The sequence below is a fragment of the Lingula anatina genome, chromosome 3 (assembly GCF_051362555.1).
Source record: "Lingula anatina isolate TDL-2025a chromosome 3, LinAna3.0, whole genome shotgun sequence".
NCBI lineage: Eukaryota > Metazoa > Brachiopoda > Lingulata > Lingulida > Lingulidae > Lingula > Lingula anatina.
The window spans coordinates 30,417,712-30,437,919 of NC_141769.1; the positions used below are offsets into that span (position 1 = coordinate 30,417,712).

At 35.7% G+C, this 20,208-nt stretch overlaps 2 protein-coding genes and 2 pseudogenes across 12 annotated transcripts; 2 read left to right on the top strand and 2 right to left on the bottom strand.

Annotated features, from left to right (window-relative positions):
* Positions 1-715: 715 nt before the first annotated feature.
* LOC106175233 (outer dynein arm-docking complex subunit 3) lies at positions 716-7,480 on the top strand. Its single transcript, XM_013557136.2, has 12 exons — positions 716-1,020; positions 1,545-1,666; positions 2,029-2,106; positions 2,367-2,546; positions 2,783-2,887; positions 3,306-3,554; positions 3,794-3,937; positions 4,129-4,289; positions 4,522-4,678; positions 4,994-5,149; positions 5,450-5,534; positions 6,634-7,480. The coding sequence occupies exons 1-12, from the start codon at positions 960-962 to the stop codon at positions 6,762-6,764; spliced, it is 1,629 nt and encodes a 542-aa protein (XP_013412590.1). The 5' UTR covers positions 716-959; the 3' UTR covers positions 6,765-7,480.
* Positions 7,481-7,838: 358 nt separating this feature from the next.
* On the bottom strand, positions 7,839-13,364 carry LOC106175298 (ELAV-like protein 4 pseudogene; annotated as a pseudogene). Of its 5 annotated transcripts, none has more exons than XR_015333374.1 (2): positions 13,207-13,364; positions 7,839-11,344 (listed from the first exon to the last, which is right to left on the bottom strand). The product of XR_015333374.1 is annotated as an ELAV-like protein 4 pseudogene, transcript variant X2 (transcript). The 5 variants fall into 5 exon arrangements; XR_015333373.1 differs by having other exon boundaries at positions 7,839-11,441; positions 13,207-13,270; XR_015333376.1 differs by having other exon boundaries at positions 13,194-13,225.
* A 282-nt stretch (positions 13,365-13,646) lies between these two features.
* LOC106175300 (ELAV-like protein 1 pseudogene) lies at positions 13,647-16,788 on the bottom strand (annotated as a pseudogene). Of its 3 annotated transcripts, none has more exons than XR_015333370.1 (2): positions 16,744-16,788; positions 13,647-16,308 (listed from the first exon to the last, which is right to left on the bottom strand). The product of XR_015333370.1 is annotated as an ELAV-like protein 1 pseudogene, transcript variant X1 (transcript). The 3 variants fall into 3 exon arrangements; XR_015333371.1 differs by having other exon boundaries at positions 13,647-16,392; XR_015333372.1 differs by lacking the exon at positions 16,744-16,788 and adding an exon at positions 16,722-16,740.
* Positions 16,789-16,861: 73 nt separating this feature from the next.
* On the top strand, positions 16,862-19,448 carry LOC106175299 (torsin-1A-interacting protein 2). 3 transcript variants are annotated; one of them, XM_013557240.2, is made up of 3 exons: positions 16,862-17,037; positions 17,512-17,772; positions 17,944-19,448. In XM_013557240.2, the coding sequence occupies exons 2-3, from the start codon at positions 17,555-17,557 to the stop codon at positions 18,950-18,952; spliced, it is 1,227 nt and encodes a 408-aa protein (XP_013412694.2). In that variant the 5' UTR covers positions 16,862-17,037; positions 17,512-17,554; the 3' UTR covers positions 18,953-19,448. The 3 variants fall into 3 exon arrangements, with proteins under 3 accessions (XP_013412694.2, XP_013412696.2, XP_013412697.2); XM_013557242.2 differs by lacking the exon at positions 16,862-17,037 and adding an exon at positions 17,044-17,193; XM_013557243.2 differs by lacking the exon at positions 16,862-17,037 and adding an exon at positions 17,053-17,218.
* The last annotated feature ends 760 nt before the right edge of the window (positions 19,449-20,208 follow it).

Sequence of the window (20,208 nt, forward strand, 5' to 3'; positions counted from 1 at the left end):
TCAGGGGCAGATCGACAGAGGCCATCTTCTGGATGTTCTGGAAGACGGTCAGAATTTTTCAAGATTACATTGACAACATCTAATTTTGCTGTTAGAAAATGGTTTAAAATGGAGGATAGATAAAAAAAGATAATTTGGCAGTCTGTTAGAAAATATATCTGGATCCATGCTTGTTTTTTGGTAAAATTAAGTTAAAACAAACCAATCTATATGTTCGCTTAACGCACGTAAAGGTCTGTATTTAACCCAGAGGTATGCTTCACTTCTGATCTTATTGCTAAGTGTTTGTAATTTTTTTCAACTGTAATAAACAAGACAAATATTGCAAGGTTTAAAGAAGGGATTTTCAAACAAGGTGGTAATAGTTTGTTCTGCATTGTATCATTCATAAACAGTATTGCATGATTTTCATTATATTTACATCATAAATATTATATCTACCCTTATTATGGTATATTTATAATAAAATATATGCACATATTGACTTTTAATAATGTCTTTTTTGTCTTTTTTACATTATTATTTTTATTATTATCTCATTAATTTTTATTACTTTATTTTTGTTTCATTTTAGATTACTTTTCCATATTGAAATGTGAACTACCATGGAAAAATACTAGATCTACAAAAATTAAATTGATAAATGGATCTTTATTTTACCATTAAATTTTTTTCTCGGAACTTTGTGAGTCAAACTCGCGAGTTCATTTAACAGGCCCAGGCTACCCATTTTGCACAAAAAAATATTACGAAAGGCTTGTCTTGAGTGACATGCGCAGTTAACTTAGCGACCAAGCCAGGCGTGACGTCACATAAACAGCAACCACCGCCATCTTGGGGACAACAAACGACGGGGAGCAAGTGCCCGCAAAAACAAATCTGAGTCTTCAAATTAAAGAACCATCACTGGAGTAAAAGTGACCTCCCTGGAAATAAGTCAGTAAATAGCAACTTCAACCATGGCTCAGCGAGCTATAACGGAGCATATTGAGGAAGTGAAGTCGAAAATCGCTTTACTTGGTAAGTCTGTCGTCTGGTCGATGCGTTTGAATGGGAAGAGTCATGGGCAGTGCAAAGCAATGCTTGTCGATGTCAAGGTTCTTATGTTTTATATAAAAATGTTCTTCTTGCACTCTTAGCAATTATAGAAATGCTGTAAGTGAATACGTGTGCATGGGACAAAAAATTGGACGGCTTCAGCAACCATATTTTATACTATTTATTTACTTCTCTCAGTAAATGTAAAATCTATAACCACCCATTGTCTTTACGTAAAAATTGAAATATCATGTCTGAATGTCTATACTTTTGCCATGAAGATATAAATGCTTATGTTTGTGGATGACTTTTTGATGCTAGCAAATGTGTAGCACTGTAGGGAGGTTGATTTTTACTGTAATATTTTTCCAATAAGTATTGGCTCTGTTTAAAAAACAGTGAAATTTTTATATTGATTAATGTAACATTTTGCTATAGTGGTTGAAATTTGCCCAGTCATCTGCGAACTATCCACATTTTTACTCTTCAGTTTATTTTAATTTCAGAGGGTGACAGGAAAGCTTATTATGAAAATTCACAATGGACAATGAAACAGAACCGAGATACAATAGAAAAGCTGAGAAAGGAGAATTGGGAACTCAGGAAGAAGCTCAGTGACTGCTTAAGTGTAAGAAACAATTTTATTTATGATTTTATTTATGATTTTGTTGTTATTTCCCATCTGAATCAAGGTCTGTAACCAGTCATTTTAAAGAGGGGGGTCTAGTAGACCTTATACCACATCATGTGACTGACTTGAGAAGTGGCTTAGGATCTAGAGCTAGAGTGAAAATACCCCCCCCCCCCTCCTCCTCCTCACAAGGTGTCTGTAAGCCTAGAATTAAATTGTGCTTGTGTGCAAGTAACAGTTTTGATCTGTATGCTCTGAGTTTATTGAACGTTATTGCTTCTTCAATATACCCTAAATGTTATGAACATCACACAATCTTTGCAGCTTAAAGCAGTTACTATGATTTTCTGCCTTTGCAGGCTGATGACCATGTGATCAACAAAGCTTTCCATGGCAGAAAAGTTGAGAGAGCTGCCATGAAGAACAAGACAGGCAGTGTAAGTATGGCATATAAGCAGAAATGATAGATAGATGTTGTTTGGTGGTAGGATTAGGGGTTTGTTGTAAGTATCTAGCAATTGTCAAATAAAGATTCCATCCAGCTGTAAAATAAAAGGAAAGATTTGAATACTTAAGTAGTTATCAGAAGCAAAGTGATTGTAATAGGGATTGAGTTAAGCGTAGTCTGAAACATCTTGTCCAGTTCATCTAAACAGACCTGTACAGAAAGAATTGCATTTTTAATTGTATTTTCTAGAATGCCATTACCATCATGGATCGCAAGGTTTGTGACTACATAAAGAAGCTTAATGCTTTAAAGCATGTGACGGCTACTAAGCAGAAGCGTCTTGAAGAACTGCAAACACAGTATAACCAGATGGTGAAGGATGCGTCAGATGCAGTGGCAACTGATGCAGGGGAGTCTGAGGCAGCAGCGGTAAGTTGCATAATTTATGATGCAATAAACTTGATTCTCTAGTTCCTACTAGTTAATGTATTGCAAGGCATTTATGTAACTGTACATGATATTTTGGACTTGGCCAGTAGTTTGGGTTTTGAATAACTGTGCCTAGGTTTTATGAAAAAAAAACTTTAAAATAATATAAAGTTCCAAACAAACATGAACCCAGATTATCAAGATGTTTATTTATTCTGTCCTGTTTATGTTTTCAGAATTTGAGAAATCTTGAGAACCGTTTGGACAAGGCTGTGCTGAAATGTAATGAAGCTGAGCAGATCAGGAGAACTTATGAACAAATCAAATCTAAACTAGAAGAGGTATGTTTTCTTTTTTTATTTTCAAAGACACAAACAATGTCAGAGGCAAATTTGCATTAAACTTTTCAGATATCCAACTTGAACTTATTTGATCAGAAAGGACAAAAAAAAAATCTACCCACAGTTGGATTCATTTTTGCATATTGTTAAAAAACTATCACGAAAAGAAATCTTCTTATGTTCACATTAGGCAGATACTTGATAAAATCCCAACAAATTTAACCACTGTTATCTTTGTCAGAACTACTGGATGTTCTGTTAATGATACCATCAAAAAGTTGATTTTAAAGTTCTTTAACACAAGTTACTATCAGAAATGAGGGATCTTGAAAAAAATCTAATGCTGGAACTTTGTTAGTATTTAATATACCATAAAATATTTTAATCTGTAGCATTCATGAATTCTTTTATCTCTTAGGAGTCCTTGTCCTTCCCCAATCAGCTTGATGCAATGGAGGCAGAAATCAAGAGATGTCGAGAAGAACTGAAGGAGCTACGTGCAATGTACAATGATGCACATATTTCTAAAGAAGCTGCTCAAGCTGAACTACACAAACATGAAGAGGTGGTATATGCTGATCGTAAGAAACGTGAAATTGAACTCCAGAAGATGAAGAAGGAAGCAGAAGAGAAGAAAATGCAGCACGAACGCACAGAAAAAAGAATTGTAAGTTTTTCACCAAGTTGTCATTATGATTTGCTGTATACATCCCATATTTGTTAACATTTCAATGTTATACCATATTATTTGTACAGATTACATAAAGTGATTGTGTTTCTTATTCAAAAATCCGATAGAGAATTTCTGTGATGCGTCTTATTAACAGCACTTAATAAAATACACAGTTGCATTTAAGTTTTCCATTCTATTTAACTATGATTAAACATATTTTCCAATTTCTTCAGGCCCAACGAGGATCTTTGCAGCAAGATGAACTGTCACCCTCAGAAAAAGCTGCAATCCTGGGTGAAGACCAACAGGCCAAGATTACTACCTATGAAGAAGCTTTCAAGAGAATCAAGGAAGCAACTGGAGTATCAGATACAAAGGTAAATAAACAGGTTTTTTCTTTGGTTCAAAATTGAATAAACTTAGTTGACACACATTAAAGAGTGTTTTGGATTGTACAATCTTTTTCCTACATCATTTAAAAATTGGTGTTAATTGGTTTTAAGTTTCACATAAAGGTAGGGTTTATATACTAAAGGGTGAATAAGTAACTTTATTAATTTTATTTTAGGAAGTGGTTGATAGATTTGAGAACCAGGGTGAGACACAGCGCCATCTGGAGGAGCTTAAGAAAGACTCAGAGAAACAGATACAGAGACTAAGAGAGGAGAAGGAGAAATTGCAGCAGGAATTCGAAGATATGAAATATACAGGAGAAGCCAAACTTTCAAGGTAAGATATTTATACTTCTGTATGAGGAGGGGGTGATGAGAGGAGAGGGTTAGTATGTATTTGTAAGCAATTATTCTAGCAATACAACACATTAATTTTTTTTATTCCTAAAAAGCTCAAATCATTCATACAGCAGTATGTGTTGGATTTCTGAAAGTACTTTTTGTAGTTTTGCTGTTGAAATGAAAAGTATGGGACATTAAAATAATATCTTGGTTTTTCATCATTCCAGTGGACAGAGGTTACTTGAAGAATTTGAGACACATCTGGCAGAGGAAGAGAGGCGTAAAGAAGAAGCAGGAGAGCGACTTGACAAAGCAAGTAAAATCCTGGTCAGCGTTAAGGCAGGCGTGGAGCACCTTTCTGATAAACTCACTCACCTCAAAGCAGTAAGTATTTAGTGGTAGTGTATGTAGACTACTACAGCATACATCAAGAAAGGAAAGTGTTCATAGGTCATGGGAAATAGTAAATATATATTGTATACCTGGTTTTAGTTATGTCTTAAAGTAAATTCATTGTTCCCCATTCAGAACATAAGATTTGAAAATGAAATCTTAGTTATACTTTTTATTACAGTCATGTTGTACCTTTTAAATATTTTATTTTTCTTTGAGTGATATAGTTATTAAAAAGACACTTTAAACAATTCTGGTGTTGAACTGTCAATAACAGGTACCATACAATCTGTATTTGTCTTCCAGAACAAAGGTCACGTTCCACAGGCACAGATCTCAGCTACATCAGACGAGTATGTACTGGACTTGTTATCCACAGCTGAAGAAAAGTTACTCAAACTTCTTGAAGATTTGGATGGCAAAGATATCAGTGAAGCTCTTAAACTGATGGAGGAAGAAGAGGTAAGTAGAGCCTGGAGGTCCTTAATCACCTGTAATAGGTAGTGATGTCTATGAAGTTATAATCTTTTCACAAATGAGCTTCAGCAGGTATCTTTTGGTACAGATGTGCAAAATTTTATTTTGGCAGTTTTAAACTTGATTACATATCACAGAATGTTGACTGAAAAATCGCTTATAATTGCCGAGAATATATACTGATGTCACAGCAAGGATGGGGATTCTTTACCTCCACCCCATTTTAAATGGCCCATCAAATACAAGTGTACACAATCAGTATTCCAATTATCATTTTCTTTTCAGTTCCATGCCAGTATAGAAGGAAAACTACCTTCATATAACACTAGGATCAAACTTCCAGTTACTCATAAAGACAATGTCTATGACGGTGAGTATCACTATACAGTCACAGTGTATTCTGTCCAGAAAACTGTTGAGTTAATATACACTTTCTTTTAACACATGGGGTTGACATTTGAGTTGGAATCTACTTTCATCTGATCAGCTTGTGACTTTTAATCTGGACCAGAAAAGTAAAAATTGCATATGAAATGTCAACCCTAATCTTGCTTCTACACAACATGCTACTTGACACGTACATCCACATCCAAATACTCCTATTTCACAATTTATCAAAAACTATGTTTTGCTTGTAGAAAAATAACCCTTAGCAACAGACTTTATTAGGTAGAATTCAAGTAGATAAATTATAATTCATTGTATCTGTTCTATGTGATAATGTGTTCGTGATGAGTGAATGTGCGAAAATAAACAATATTTTAAAAGAAAATTTTGTAAGAGCACCAGAGTGTACACATCTTTGTAATTAGCATATTAACCTGACAAAATTACTCAACAGTATTTATGTAATTCCTCATCTTCAGATGACAGTTTAGGCTACAGCAGTTGTAAGTGACTGAAAGCTAAATGTGTGCACTATACAATTTGCATTGACATTTTGCATGCCTCATGTTTTAAATTTGTTATGGCATTTTCGGCCAAGTGAAAGACTTGTCTGAGAATGCTTGGTTTATGTTTATAAAGTTTTCATTTCATTTATTAGGTTTCGATTTAGGTTGTAGTGCATTTTGTTTGCATGATACCTTCTGTCACATTCATAAGTTTCAAGCTAGCACAAGCCCTTGAAATATATGAAACACTCTTTCCTTCATGAATTTATTTTGGGAATTATTTAGTATTTGGCAGCAGTCTATTAATGAAAAACATTCATATGTTTGATGGATTATTCATATTGAATTGCATGCTCTTTAGTGGAAAATAACTTTACCTATTTAGCTTTTGAGGTGTAAATGTGCAGGAAAAACTATGCCTTTAAATTTCAATAAAAAAAAAAAACATCTTGGACATCACCTGATGGTTTTGAATTTTTACAATATCACAAAACCCAGATTACTATACTTGTCAAAATACAAATGGTAATGTGTTGATTTTCAATGATAATTTACAAATTGTATCTCCTTTTTCAGATGAAGATGAAAGCGGAGATGATGACGGTGATGTTCTCACGAGAAATCTAATCAAGAGACAAGCCCAAAACATGATTGATGCCAAGACTAAGAGAAAGATGGGAGGAAAGAGGAAGAAAAAAACCAAATAAACATGAAGGTGTTAAGTTGCTGAATAAAAGACTTAAAATTGATACATGAGCCCAGTATTTACTGCATAGAGGGATGTGGTTGTATCCCAGTTTCTGGATTTTAACTTTTTAAAAATCTTTTCTTGGATTTTTGCACAACTTTGTAAAAAATTTTTTCAAGAACTTGAGTTTGAAAATAGAACCTTAAAATGCTAGTTCAATTTGTCACAATGGCCACAAAGTGACAAAGGATCAAGTTAATACATTCAAAGCATACTTAAATTTTTGAGGTGGTATGTAGCACTTCTGCAGGATAAATGGATGAGATTTCTACATTCATCTGGAATTTCAAGAAAGATAGCAGAAAGGCATTTTTTTTTTTAAAGGAAAGGTCAAGACCACATTTTACAGGCTAATGTTGACACGTTACAACTTTGGAGTGCCTCTCCAAAAAAGCTTGACATTACTGTGTGATTGAGGCTGAATTAAATCAGCAGTTCAAGCACATTTTAATTTCCCTTCTTTTCATAATTTTTCCATCTGTAAGTCTTTACAGAGTGCATGCCAAGGACTTTGGTAACCAAGATTTTGGTTACAATTTTGATGTATTGTGTATAATTGCTAGATGTATAAATTGTACAAAGTATATTTGTATATTAAATGATATCAGGAAGTGTTCCTGGTCTTAAATAGTGGAGTGCAGGATGATATCAATAAATTTATTAATAAAAATGTAATCACAGTCTTTTCTTTAGTAATTATTAAGTTTTTCAAAGGACATTTTGTGACACGGAGATAGAAAAAAAAAAGCTGATGTCTTTCACAAGGGATTCCTAGTATGACTCACATTTTAGTTTTGTATCAATTCAAGTTGAAATTTGAGCATAATTTTGCAACTGATGTGTCAAAAAATGTGGTTGACAAGCATATAAAACAAATTGAGGTCCAAAACTTTTTTTTAAATTTGCAATAACAACATCGAGTCCCTTTTCTTGCCACAGCCCACCAAACCTCTTAAACTAGGATTAATCTCTAGATTAAGAAATGATCGAAGCATTGAACTCCAATTTTTCATATAACAAAATAACCAGCATATTTCATGTCAAATTATTTATTGAAATAGTCACATACAAGCACAGTACAAACAATGATGCAGAACTGCGTGGTAAACAGACTTTGCTCAAAGCATAAAACAACAGAACTGAGGGCACAAAACGGCCAACTGTTACTGGACACATTATTCATTTTACCCAGCTATTAGAAAATAACTCTATACAAGTTGATCAAATGAATCGTATATAAGACAGGGTATCAATAAATTAACATTTCCCTTGACACTGAACCTGTATAATTTATGTCAATATATCGATTTTGTCTCAGCTAAGGGTTATTTCATGCATTAAAGATTATTCTAAAATAAAACATACTATGGTGGTATTTAAGTTCCACATTATATTATTGCCTTCCTAACCACTAAATCCTGAAGTCATACAACTTAATGTTATAACATTCTTCTCATCAAGTCTTGGTCATTTTAAGTCTCTAAAACAAGTACAGATTCTGGATTTGTGAGTGGAAACCCCCTCCCTCCTCTTCCCAACTCAAAACCTCTCTCATACTTCCTAGGTAAACACCAAATTATATTTTCTGATGTTCTACTCTTGTTACCAACAGCACACAATCCATTTAACAGAGAGTGCTGATCTTAGGGTGCTTAACTCATGTTGGGGCAACTTTACACACTACCCCAGCAAGTTAAAAGATAATATTGCCTATTGGTTAAATTGTGAGGCTTCCTTAAGTTCTAATCATCCAGTATGCTAAGAAGATATATTCTCTGTTGGGCAAACCTCTTTCACAACTGAATTACAGCCTCATATGTAAGAACATCAATGTTATTCTCCTTACCCCTTGCCCATAATTACAACAGAAATCAATACTTGAGTTATTTTTGTATCCCTCTGTTAATTCTTATCAATACTTTTGGTCTTTTGTTAAATGCCAAAGCACGGCAGCAGAGTGGTTTCAGGTTCATCCTTTTCATTTTCATACAAGGTTCTCTCCAGAAACACCATCAGTTAAAACACACCTATTACAAAGTGTTGTTGCATATATAATATATATGTAAACTGGATATTTTTCAACTTTTACCCCTTTAAAATCACACCAATCACTGTATAACATGCATGGTACATTTTTTTGGCAACTTTCAGAATCCGTGTAATAATTCTTAACAGTGTCTTCAATACACAGAGTTCAACCAACATTTAAACTTTGTAAATAACAATGAAAAAGATTTAACAAAAGTCTATTAGCTCTCTTTCACCTATTATTAACCAAAACAAAATCAGTAATTATTCAAGATCACACTTGCAGCAAATGATTAGCTTTTTGTACCAAAAGCAAAGGTTGGAAAAAAGTGCATCATTAATCTCACAAAGATGCAGGCATTCATCTATATGTTGGGTGACTGGCACTGTAATTAAGGATACCAAGAAAATATAATAATATTTAAGATGTCTATTACTTTAAATGTGTTTTAGACAGTGTCAACATTCCCATTCTGTTTTCTACAAATGTGTCCTGTATTGTGTACAGTATATGGCATACAATCTGCCAAAATAAAAACACTGACAAATTTGCTTGAAATGTTTCCACTTCATGGAGTTGGAGAAATAAGTTCTCTGGTTCATCCTCTCTCATACTGGCCCGTAACCTGACATTTATTCACTACATTTGAACAAAATGACAATTTCTTTTTGCCAAACAAGGCTGTATTACAGTAGTTACAAGTGATTAATACTAGGTGAAAAGTCTCTTAAGGTATTTTGCAAGAAACAAAAAACGAGATAATTCGAAATAAAGAATGGTTATGGGTACAGAGTTTGGAAAGAGTAGACTACCTCAGTGGTATTGGTGTATATAATATCAATCTTATACTTGATATTAGTCAATAACAAACAATAAGGTCAACGTAGTGCTACCACCTGAAGTCTGATATACTACCAAGACATGATTAGCACTGATCATTAAAATGATTTGTGAGGGAAACTAAAGAGGAGAAAAATGAAAAAACCAAAAAAATTACCCCTCTCATTGCCACGAGTGCTCTGGCAACTCGCAGTTCTGAAACGTCAGCACTTTGGCAGTCTCTGCTTTGCAGAAAACAAATACAGTATGCTTATATGATAAAATCTCAAGAAGTAAAAAAAAAACTTCCTTACTTCAAGCAACACTGTTTGTGCACAAGATACCTAGCTCACTCACTTTAATGAACCATCTATAACAATAAGTTGATAATTATAATGAAAAAGAAAAAAGTAGGTACAAATGCTCTTCACCAGTAACCCAAGCAATGCTCTTAACTATATTCCTGGTGGTATGTAGCATTCTCACTTATCTCTCTTCAAGGAGACCATGCTGTCTCTTTCCACCTACGATTAAATACATTTATAACGACAAATAATCAATTATAATGAAAAACAAAAAACTAGGGAAAAAGTTCTCATAAAGTGACAAGTATCCCCACCCGTTAGCACAAGCTGGGATCTGTGAAAGGACGTCCCCATAACGATCTCACTTAGGCCTCTTGAAGGAAACTTGCAGGCGCTTTCCACCAGCGAAGCTGAAGCCATTCAGGTTCTGTATGGCCCAGCAGGCCTCCTGGTAATTCATCATGGTGACAAACCCGAAGCCCCGACTGGCCCCAGTCTGCTGGTCACGCATTACATTGCACTTCTGGACGATGCCATAGGGAGAAAACAGCTGCCACAGGGTCTTCTCATCGGAGTCAGAGCCAATGTTGTAGACAAACAATGTATGGCCCTGGCCGTGGTCACCGCTGGCGCCCATGCCACCACCAATGGTTGGAGGACTAGACTTTCCCATGGCACCACGCCCCATACCCCCACTTCCCATGCCAAAGGCTCCCATACTACCAGGACTGTAAGGGTTGGGTGGGGGATGCACCTTCTTGGCCGGCTCCTCAGCAAACTTAATACTGAGTGGATACTGGCCCCCAGGGGCCGTCTTTCCATTCAGCCCATTCAGAGCATCTTCAGCCTGATTTCTCTGCGCAAACAACACAAATCCCACCCCAATGGAGTTCCCAGTGAACTGATCTTTGAGGATGCGCCTTTGCACAATTGAACCAAAGCCACAGAACAAGTTCTCCAGCTCATCCTCTGTCATGCTGGTTGGTAAATTACGAATATACAGTTTAGCGTTCTTGATGGTTTCACCACCTGGGCGTGCGTAAGCAACTTTCAGTGTCTTGGTCTCTATCTGATACCTGTTTAGTGTCTGTATTGCAGTTTCAGCATGGACTGGATTCACATAATCTATAAATCCGTAACCAAAACTGTACCCAGTGGTGCGGTCTCGAATGATTCGTGAGACCCTCACTGGGCCAATTTTAAGGAACATTTGGCGAAACTCCTCGTCTGTCATGTTCTGAGGGAGGTAGTTGACAATGAGGGTGGTCTTTGATTGGTTGTCCCCATCTCCACTCGCCATCTTGCTTTGGTTCCAGTACGGTTCCAGTGCGTTGTCTCTCTGGCTTTACCAGCGTGCAGACACTTTGAAGTTTGGACTTTCTCACTCTGAGTTGGAGTTTCATGGTTCCAGGGCAAAGAGAAGAAAAAATTAAAAAAACAAAAAATGAAAATACTTGAAAATTCCAGTAAAAATGCTGGAAAACTGAAAAGCAAAAACTCAATTAGAAAAAAAAAGGGAAAAAATTCTAACCTTCCTAAATAAAGTATCAGAAAATATAAAAATTAGGGCATCGCATTGCAGTTTTTTATTCATTAAAAAAAGTATATATATATATATATATATATATATATATATATATATATATATATATATATATATATATATATATATATATATATTCTTTTCCCTTCTGAAGGTATCGATGTATCATATTTAAAAAAAGGGACAAAGCAGCATGCATGCATGCATATCTGATTAATAGCCCCTACATCTTAAGCACATTTTTTAAGACTGGATTTTGTTTTTAAACTTAAGGCAAGTTGCAAATGCTCATTACCCAAAATATTTTACATACCACATAGATCAATTAGGTGCAATTTCGTCAGATTTCAATTGCTGTTGCTTTAAGAAATTTGAGTTTAAATTTTGTGCTTTTTTCAACCCAAAATGGCAAAGTCATACAATAATTTTTTGTGCAAAAATTAGGTGGTGAATAAAAAATGTGCAAAATTGTCATATATTGAAATAAAAGAGAAAAAAAACATGCAAAAAAAGATGAAAGTTATAATCCATGAAGAAAATCTCACGTCTGTTGTGAAAGTGCAGATAATTATTTTTAATTTATAATTCACCCACTGACCAAATTAAAAGTTACCATTAAAAAAATCTTATAAATCTTAAAAACATAACACAACAAAACAATCAGGAAGTTAAGACGATGTATGTAATATTATCATATACTTTGTTGAAAATAAATGGGTGAACAGGATTGTAATATAATGGCAAATTCAAAAAAGAAGAGGAATGCTATTTGATAGAAACAGATATCGATATAGTCAATCATTAAAGTGTATAGAAACTTCCTGCATGATGCCACACCCTCTGTTAAGTGTCACAAGGGCTCACTGTCAAATTAAAATCTTTTACACCTTTTTAATGAGGGTATGGTTACTGAATTTTGCGACATAAATATGTATTAATTATGCTTTCAGATTAAAATAAAACTGCTTAATAATATTAAATTTGTAGTCTAAACTTCAAATACGGTGCTTATATACTATAATTTAGCACAAAAAAAAAAAAAAACTAATTAAGGATTGTTGTCAAAAAGTGGTAAGGTCAATACATCAAGGGCCAGTAAAATTTAAAAAGAAAATATTGTTAATACAAAATGCCAATGTGCATTATCATGTCTCACGCTTTGCACCAGTTTACTTATGACAGTGTAGCAAGACAGAGAGTACCCAATGACAGAAAGTCCGCTTCCCATTCATTTGTACAGGTAAGTTTCGCCCTGGATTTTTGACCCACTTAGGTCAGACTAACCCAAACCGTTATAACTAAATGCAGGGCGGATTCTCTGTTATACGAACCCGCAGTCTCGTTACACCGGGCGTCATTACAAGCTGAAAACGCGAAATCACACAAATGAACAAAGCTTTCGGACGATCTACTGCTAAATATGTTACATGGAATGTATTGGTTTCAACTTAAGATTCAATCTACTTTGGGTCAAAATTTTAAGCAAGTGAAGGATTAAACTGACATGTGGATCCGACTTTGTGTCTCACGTTCTCTTTTCAGACCAACACTCTTGCACTTATAGACAAAAGAAAACGTTTCTTTTTTCCATTCAATACAATATAAGGAAGTTCCCCTTCGGGACTGGGATATGAGCTGTATGACTTTTACGTCTACGAAGACCAAAGAAGTATCAGAACAACTAACTTTTACCGTTTACACCTACCCCCTTGGTCCACGCCGTCCTGGCTCTCTCTGAAAACGAGGCTACAATTTAAAAAGGGAAACAAAGCACTACCGATTTTGTGTTGCATTAGATGTGAAAACACCAACAGCATTACGTGTGTAGCCGCATGTTGGCCTCGGAGATACTCGCTATTAATATAATATAATATAAGTTACTCGCTGCCGAGTAGTCTCCTCCAGATGGTTCCAATCTATTGCTAATTTTACAAATAATAAACCTTTATCAAGTGTTACTTTTTGCATAGCAATGAAAAGTAATCAGTTATTCTGTGGACCACGTTAAGTCGCTACACCTAAAGAGAACCAACAAGGCGTTTTTCCCATGGTAGTTCTCGTATTGTACTTTTACTCACTTTTTTTATTGAATAAGTACATTTCCATGTGCTTCGATAAAACAACAGAAAATAAGTAAAAGGTATATACTTTTTTGACTAATCTTTATTTACTGTACAGAAGGAAATAAAAATGAGACAGGAGACAATAATAAACTTTCACATTTTTTGTTTCATTATTTGCTTGGAGTGAAAACACCACCTAACTCATTTCTTAAACCAGGATTTTAACTTGATAATGGACCCATTTTTGTTTCTTCCTTTTGTGCTTTAACACTATGACCTTTAACACTTCCTAGAACTAACTTTTGCATACATTCTTTAGATATCAATCCTACAATAACTTAAGTACAAGAAGACTTTGTACTATTGCCTTCTAATATATACAGCATAGAATTAGCCACTTTATTATTTTTTTTACATGTGTAAAACAACTTACAAGCCTCTGAAGTTATTGCCCAACTTGCTACACCTTAGAATAATGAATGATTGAATAGTTTGAACATTTAAACTATATTTAAGTCTGCTGATATGTATTAACATGAAGAAGTTTTCCAAGAGGCACAACCGAGTCCAAAAACACTACACAATGAAACAAGATTCTGTGAGGCCAAGAAATGTCATCTTCATTATCTCTGGGAAAGAATTGCTATAACTGTACAACTAAGTACTCAGTTTCAAAGTAGCTGAAAGTTTGGTCTTCAAATAGAAGAACAATCTATTAATGTCTTATACATTCACCCCTGAAAAAAAATAATTATGAAGAAAAGCATTTTCCCTCAACTGCAAACAAACAGCTCTGTTATATGCTATTATTAGTACATGTAGTTTTCAAGTACACTTACTTAAGCAAGGATTCAAAATACAATAATGTGCATAATCACAACACCACCCTAAAGCTTTGTAACACTCCCCCTGCTCCCCCCCCCCCCCCCCCCAAAAAAAAAAAAAAAAAATGACACCACAGAGATTTAATACTGTTTACAATACTGTGTGGTGACCCTCTGGCACAGAGTCAGTTTACCTCTCCACCACTAAGGCAACAAACAATGATAATGGAATTTTGAGTAAAAAATAACAACCGTGTAACAATGTAGTACAATACAGTGTCATAGCGTTTTTCTTTTCCAACCCATGATTAATTAGACACACCAAAACATGATGAACCTTAGTCACTTACACATGAAATGTCTAAAATAATACCAGAGAAGTCAATTCCCTTAAAAACAAATCTCTTTATATATTATATAAACACCGTATGCTCTGAGAAAAAAAAAAGCCATAACAAATACAAATCTCCTTTTCATGTACCTAGATACAACCATACAGGTTACACCATTAGGCATAACATGCAACTACTTTTTGATAATGAATTACTAATTGCCAGGCAACCAAAAATGACAGAAATTATTAATCTCAACAACAATTTCTACCGCAAAAACAATTTCAAAATGCATATATACCAGTTTCTCACCACAGAAGCATTTGCATTTTAACAATAAATTCTTATTACTTTATTCTATTCTGATTTCTTAGTTCTATAAAAACTCACTGTCAGGATATTCTGCATACTGAAAATCACATGTGCACAGGTCACTCTTATACTCAAGCAAGCGTTTTGTAGTGTTTACATATGTATTGGAAATGTACCCTATCTTGCACTTCAATAGTGCCAGTTCAGTTCTTCTGTGTCTTGAATGATACTTGAAGTGGCCTCCCACCAGCAAATTTAAAACCATTTAGATTCTGCATGGCCCACACTGCCTCCTGATAATCCATCATGGTGACAAAGCCAAAGCCCTTGCTCGTGCCTTTCTGTGCATCTCGTATCACATTACACTTCTGCACAACACCATACGGAGAGAAGAGCTGCCACAGGGTTTTCTCATCAGAATCTGCACCAATGTTGTAAACAAATAAACAGTGACCACTGTTACCGTCCACGCCCCCACCGCTGACATCTCCCATGGAATTGCCTCCCATTGGGTTGTAACGCATGCGGGACCCTTGGCTACGCATGGGTCCTCCACCAAAGCCTCCACCCCGACCCATGCCCCCATAGCCACCTCCTCCTCTCATGAAACTGCCTCCACTGCCACTTCCGCCAAATGGCATGGGAGGCGGGCGCACTTTTTTGGCATTTTCTTCTGCAAATTTAATGTTGAGTGGATTTACACCCCCAGGAGCCACTTTTCCATTCCACATGTTAATGGCTGCTTCAGCCTGGTTTCTTTGGTCAAACAGCACAAAGCCAACCCCCTTGGACGTGCCTGTGAAAGGATCCTTCAATATGCGGCGCTGGATTATTGTTCCAAAGTCAGCGAAAATACTCTCAAGTTCATCTTCAGTCATTTCTTTGGGCAAGTTGCGGATGTACAGGTTAGCATTCTTGATCTGGTCCCCTCCAGGTCGAGCATAAGCCACTTTGATGGTCTTATTTTGCAGCTTTAGTTTATCTAGTGTTTCAATGGCTTGGACAGCGTGTTCTGGCTTCTCATAGTCAACAAAGCCAAAGCCATAACTGTAACCTGTGGAACGATCACGTATGATCTTGGATGACCTCACCGGGCCGATGCTGAGGAACATAGAGCGGAATTCCTCATCTGTTAAGGTTTGAGGAAGGTAGTTGATGATCAGATTGGTGGTGCTGTTATCGTATTCTTCAGCCATACTGGAAAATAGGGGGCAGCACAACTCAAAAGGATGGAGCCAAATCTGCCTTCCTTAGGAACTGTTTTTCCTTTCCACTTCTTCATGGTGAGCAAGAAAAAAAATGAGGAAAAAATTGGAAAATGTATGAAAAAAAATTAAAAATCCCAAGAAATGCTGGAAAACTAAAGAGGAAAACTGAATTAGACATTTGTAATATGTCTCTAATTTTCATAAGTCTTAAACAATATCTAAGAAACAAAATGCCTGCACTGATGGGTAAAATATGCTAAGAACAGATATCGCCCAACAGATATTCCGTTGCGGCGCCAAGCTTCAGTCGCCGGTAACAATGATTTGTGCCGAGTGCTTTCATTATTGATTCCTTCAACAAAACATAAATTACAAAATAGACCAATGGATAAAAGAGTAAAAGCCATGCCAATAGAAAAACAAGCACGTTTCTAATATATAGTGCCACCCACTTTAAATGTAAATCAAGTTATATCCATACATAATTCACTAAATATACTTGCCCAAACCCTCGTGGTATCAAAATGGCTTCTTGACGAGCCTCGTTTCTGAAACAATAAAGACACAGGGACCTATAGTTTTTGTGGCATCTATAGTATGTAGAAATGAGAATAGTGTAATTTATCTCATCCCATAAGTCAAAACACTCAAGCTATACCTTTATGCTTAACATGACGAGTTGCTTTACCAATCAATTTTCCATTAAAAATCTTTATGGATATCAAGCATTTCCCGCCAACCCAATCCCCATGAATGTACTCTTCAATGTGAAGGGCGGAAAACAGCTAAGTGGTGAAGTGAGTTTCACTTCTTTCATCTTTTCGGTTAATTTATAATGACAGGCAGTTTGTGATCTCAGTCTTTGTATGAGCGCTGTGATTTGACTCGGACATTACTAACGTTATCTTTAATACTATAAACCAAGTCCACGCCATTAGCAGCAATATTGTAAGGTGCAGTTCAACTAAAATACGACAGGTGTAGTGAAAGACTAGACCCGAAACCATCTTGAAAATATAGATAAATGAATGTATGAACAGGCAAATAAATGCATCCCAAAAATGAACTTGGTTTAATAAGAAGATCGAGATTAGTCACAGGTTAAATTTCCCATAGAAATAAGTTGTTCAACACCCACTACTGCTTGGTATCTTGATTTACTGGTAGTCTTTATCATTATGACTCATGAGCCTGACTGTTAGCGATAATCACCCTTCTCTAGAATTTTTACGTCCAGAATTTTATATTCATAAGCTACTTCTCTATTACAGGTAAATACTACACTGACAAAAATTACATGTAAAAAGCTCAATAATGCCACCAAGAAGGAAGACATCGCCATCTGAAGATGACACCAGCCGTCAAACAAAGTCTGCTGGTGGGGCACGAGAGAGACCAGTTTCAAAGACAAGATTACAATTACAGGAAGAAAAGAGAAACAAGTTGTATCCAGATTTGCCAGTGGATGATGATGAAGAAGAAGAGGAAGAAGAAGGAGATGAAGATACTGATGAAGTAGATTTTCTTAAAAGGTAACCAAAAATCTTGTAGACAAAAAAAAAATTGGAATACTAATTTCAAATAATAAATGTAATGTTGATCACCATATTTTGTAACCTTTTTCTATTTTAAATTCTGATATTTAGTACTACTGAGTATTTTAAATCAGATCCATGGATTTTTTCTTCTTTTTTCTTTAACAGACGTAGAAGTGGCAGCAACAGTTTTAACAGCAGTAGAAGAAGTGACAGCGATGGTGCTGTTTTTGAAGGTGAAAGCCCACTGTCAGCTAGATATAGGGAAACCAGTAGGCACAGCTTTGAAGAAGAAAGTATGGAATTTGAACATGTTACCTCCAGACACATCCGCGGCCACAATGTAAACGTATCAGGAAGAAGTTCTATACATTCTCCATCATCACCAAGAAGTGCTCAGCTACCTTCCTCAGTTTGGTATGATGAGTTAGTGGCAAATACAAATGTCTGGGTATTTTGTATCATTATCTTGGGGGTCATTATGTGCTACATGCTATTGTTTTCAAATGACTTGAAAGAAACACCTTCATTTCATTTGGAAGAAATTGATTATGAAAAACTTGCAAAAGATTTTGGAGAAAAAGTTAATCTTTTACAACTAGAGGCACCACAGCAAAATGCAAAGACATGGAAGATCTTAAAGGCTGCAACAAAAAGCATCCTTCGCAATCCGTCACCCGAGCAACCAGCGGTCCTGCTTATGGCTTCCACACCAGAGGGCAGCCCAACAATGGAGTGCCTCGCAAAGAAGTTAGGAAACATAATACACGAGTCATTAAATCTCTCCCAACCCACAGCAATTAAGACTGGATCATATAGAAATGAAAAGCCAGATGTTGTAAAGGAGCAAATTGATCAGATTCTACATCAAGACTTTGAGAACGGGCACAGAGCAGCCATATTGGATCAGATGCAGAACATTCCACCTATTGCGGCCTTGATGTTACATGCATACTGTGACAATGTCAATGCCCCATATAAGAATGTTGTGATCATATTGACTATTACATTGGAAACTGATGCCCAGTCTGCTTCTGAGTTGCAGGAAAGTAGTGTGGAAACCTTTTTAACAAAAATATGGAGAAAAGGTTTAGATGATGACAAAATTGGTGCCTTGCTTAGTAGGGTTGCCAACAATATTGTTATTATAAAAAAAGATGAATCATTGTCATGCTAAAATATTTAATTATTTGGCTGTGTAGAATTATACAGGAATATAAAAAAGGCTGACCAGCTGTTTCGTATGTGTTGACTTTTTTGTAGGACTAATTAATACTCTGAGTACATGTTAAGGCATCAAAGGCTGTACATTCTGGAGCGATTGGTTCATATTTTTCATTTAAGAAAATAAAAGCTCCTTTTTTGTTTTGAACATATTAATATTTGCATTTTGCAGCCCTACAGAACGCTGAGTTAAGTTGCATGCAGTTTTACATATATGTGTAATTTTCAACAGTATGAAGATGAAAAAGTATATCGCCATAATATATCATTATGTATTTCAATGTGATATCGATAATGTCAACATTCTGAATATGCCAGTCGAGTACAGGCATTTTATGCTTAACAAAGACGCTACAAAATTAATGTGCCCTTTTATTTCATAAAATAGGTTCCTTGTTTGTCTCGCCGTTGCTTTTTCTTTTCAGAATAATGTACATGCACTAACTTTTCGTTTTGTTTGTTTGTTTTTTCGTTTGGGTTCACACGTTATATTTTATATCTCATTAACAACCCATTTCCTCCCTACAGTCGGTTATTTCCATATTTCATTTTGCACAACTTAAAACTTAATAACTTAAAATGCCAGGGTTGAGCATATTGCACGATTAGGTTAATGTCATCCTGCTCATCTCCGTATCATCTTATCACCTTATATTATGCAAGTGAGGCTGCAAGAGAGGTCGCTCTGGGACCTCCTCCTAAAACAAAGCGGTTCATGTTTGATTAAAATTCACCCAAAGCGCATTGACGGACCAGGACAGGTAATGGTTAACGCCTCCAACTCCCGTCCCAGTTTTTGACCCACTCTTCTAACAGCAGATGCGTCATTTGGCATCCCTCCCAGAATCGTATGTAAAGATCACTGAATTTAAATGTTAATTGGTCAGACATCTGCACATTTAAGGTACAGACCGATAAAATAAATAAAGGTAATTAATACATGAATTTTGCAAAGCTGTCAACAATATTTTCAAGTGTTCTATTTGCCAAAGGTAAACGCTTCGTTCTTAAGTCGGTAAATTCTTGACAAACAGTCGAATTTTGATTTTTAAAATTCCGCCCAAAATGTTCAATCTTCCTTACTAACAAACAAACAGGTTGGGCAGGAAAAGAAGGAAAAGTAGACCTATAAACTGGATCAAAAGCGTGGTTTTCTTGACCCTTCCGAAATACCGGTAGCAGTGTATGAACATAAAACCCAGTCTCCAT

Excerpts from the sequence above, each read along its gene's own strand:
- LOC106175233 (XM_013557136.2), top strand. The coding sequence starts at position 960 with ATGGCTCAGCGAGCTATAACGGAGCATATTGAGGAAGTGAAGTCGAAA. Across the intron at positions 1,021-1,544 it reads GTCGAAAATCGCTTTACTTG|AGGGTGACAGGAAAGCTTAT; the intron begins GTAAGTCTGTCG and ends TTTTAATTTCAG. Across the intron at positions 3,555-3,793 it reads AACGCACAGAAAAAAGAATT|GCCCAACGAGGATCTTTGCA; the intron begins GTAAGTTTTTCA and ends CAATTTCTTCAG.
- LOC106175299 (XM_013557240.2), top strand. The coding sequence starts at position 17,555 with ATGCCACCAAGAAGGAAGACATCGCCATCTGAAGATGACACCAGCCGT. Across the intron at positions 17,773-17,943 it reads GAAGTAGATTTTCTTAAAAG|ACGTAGAAGTGGCAGCAACA; the intron begins GTAACCAAAAAT and ends TTTCTTTAACAG.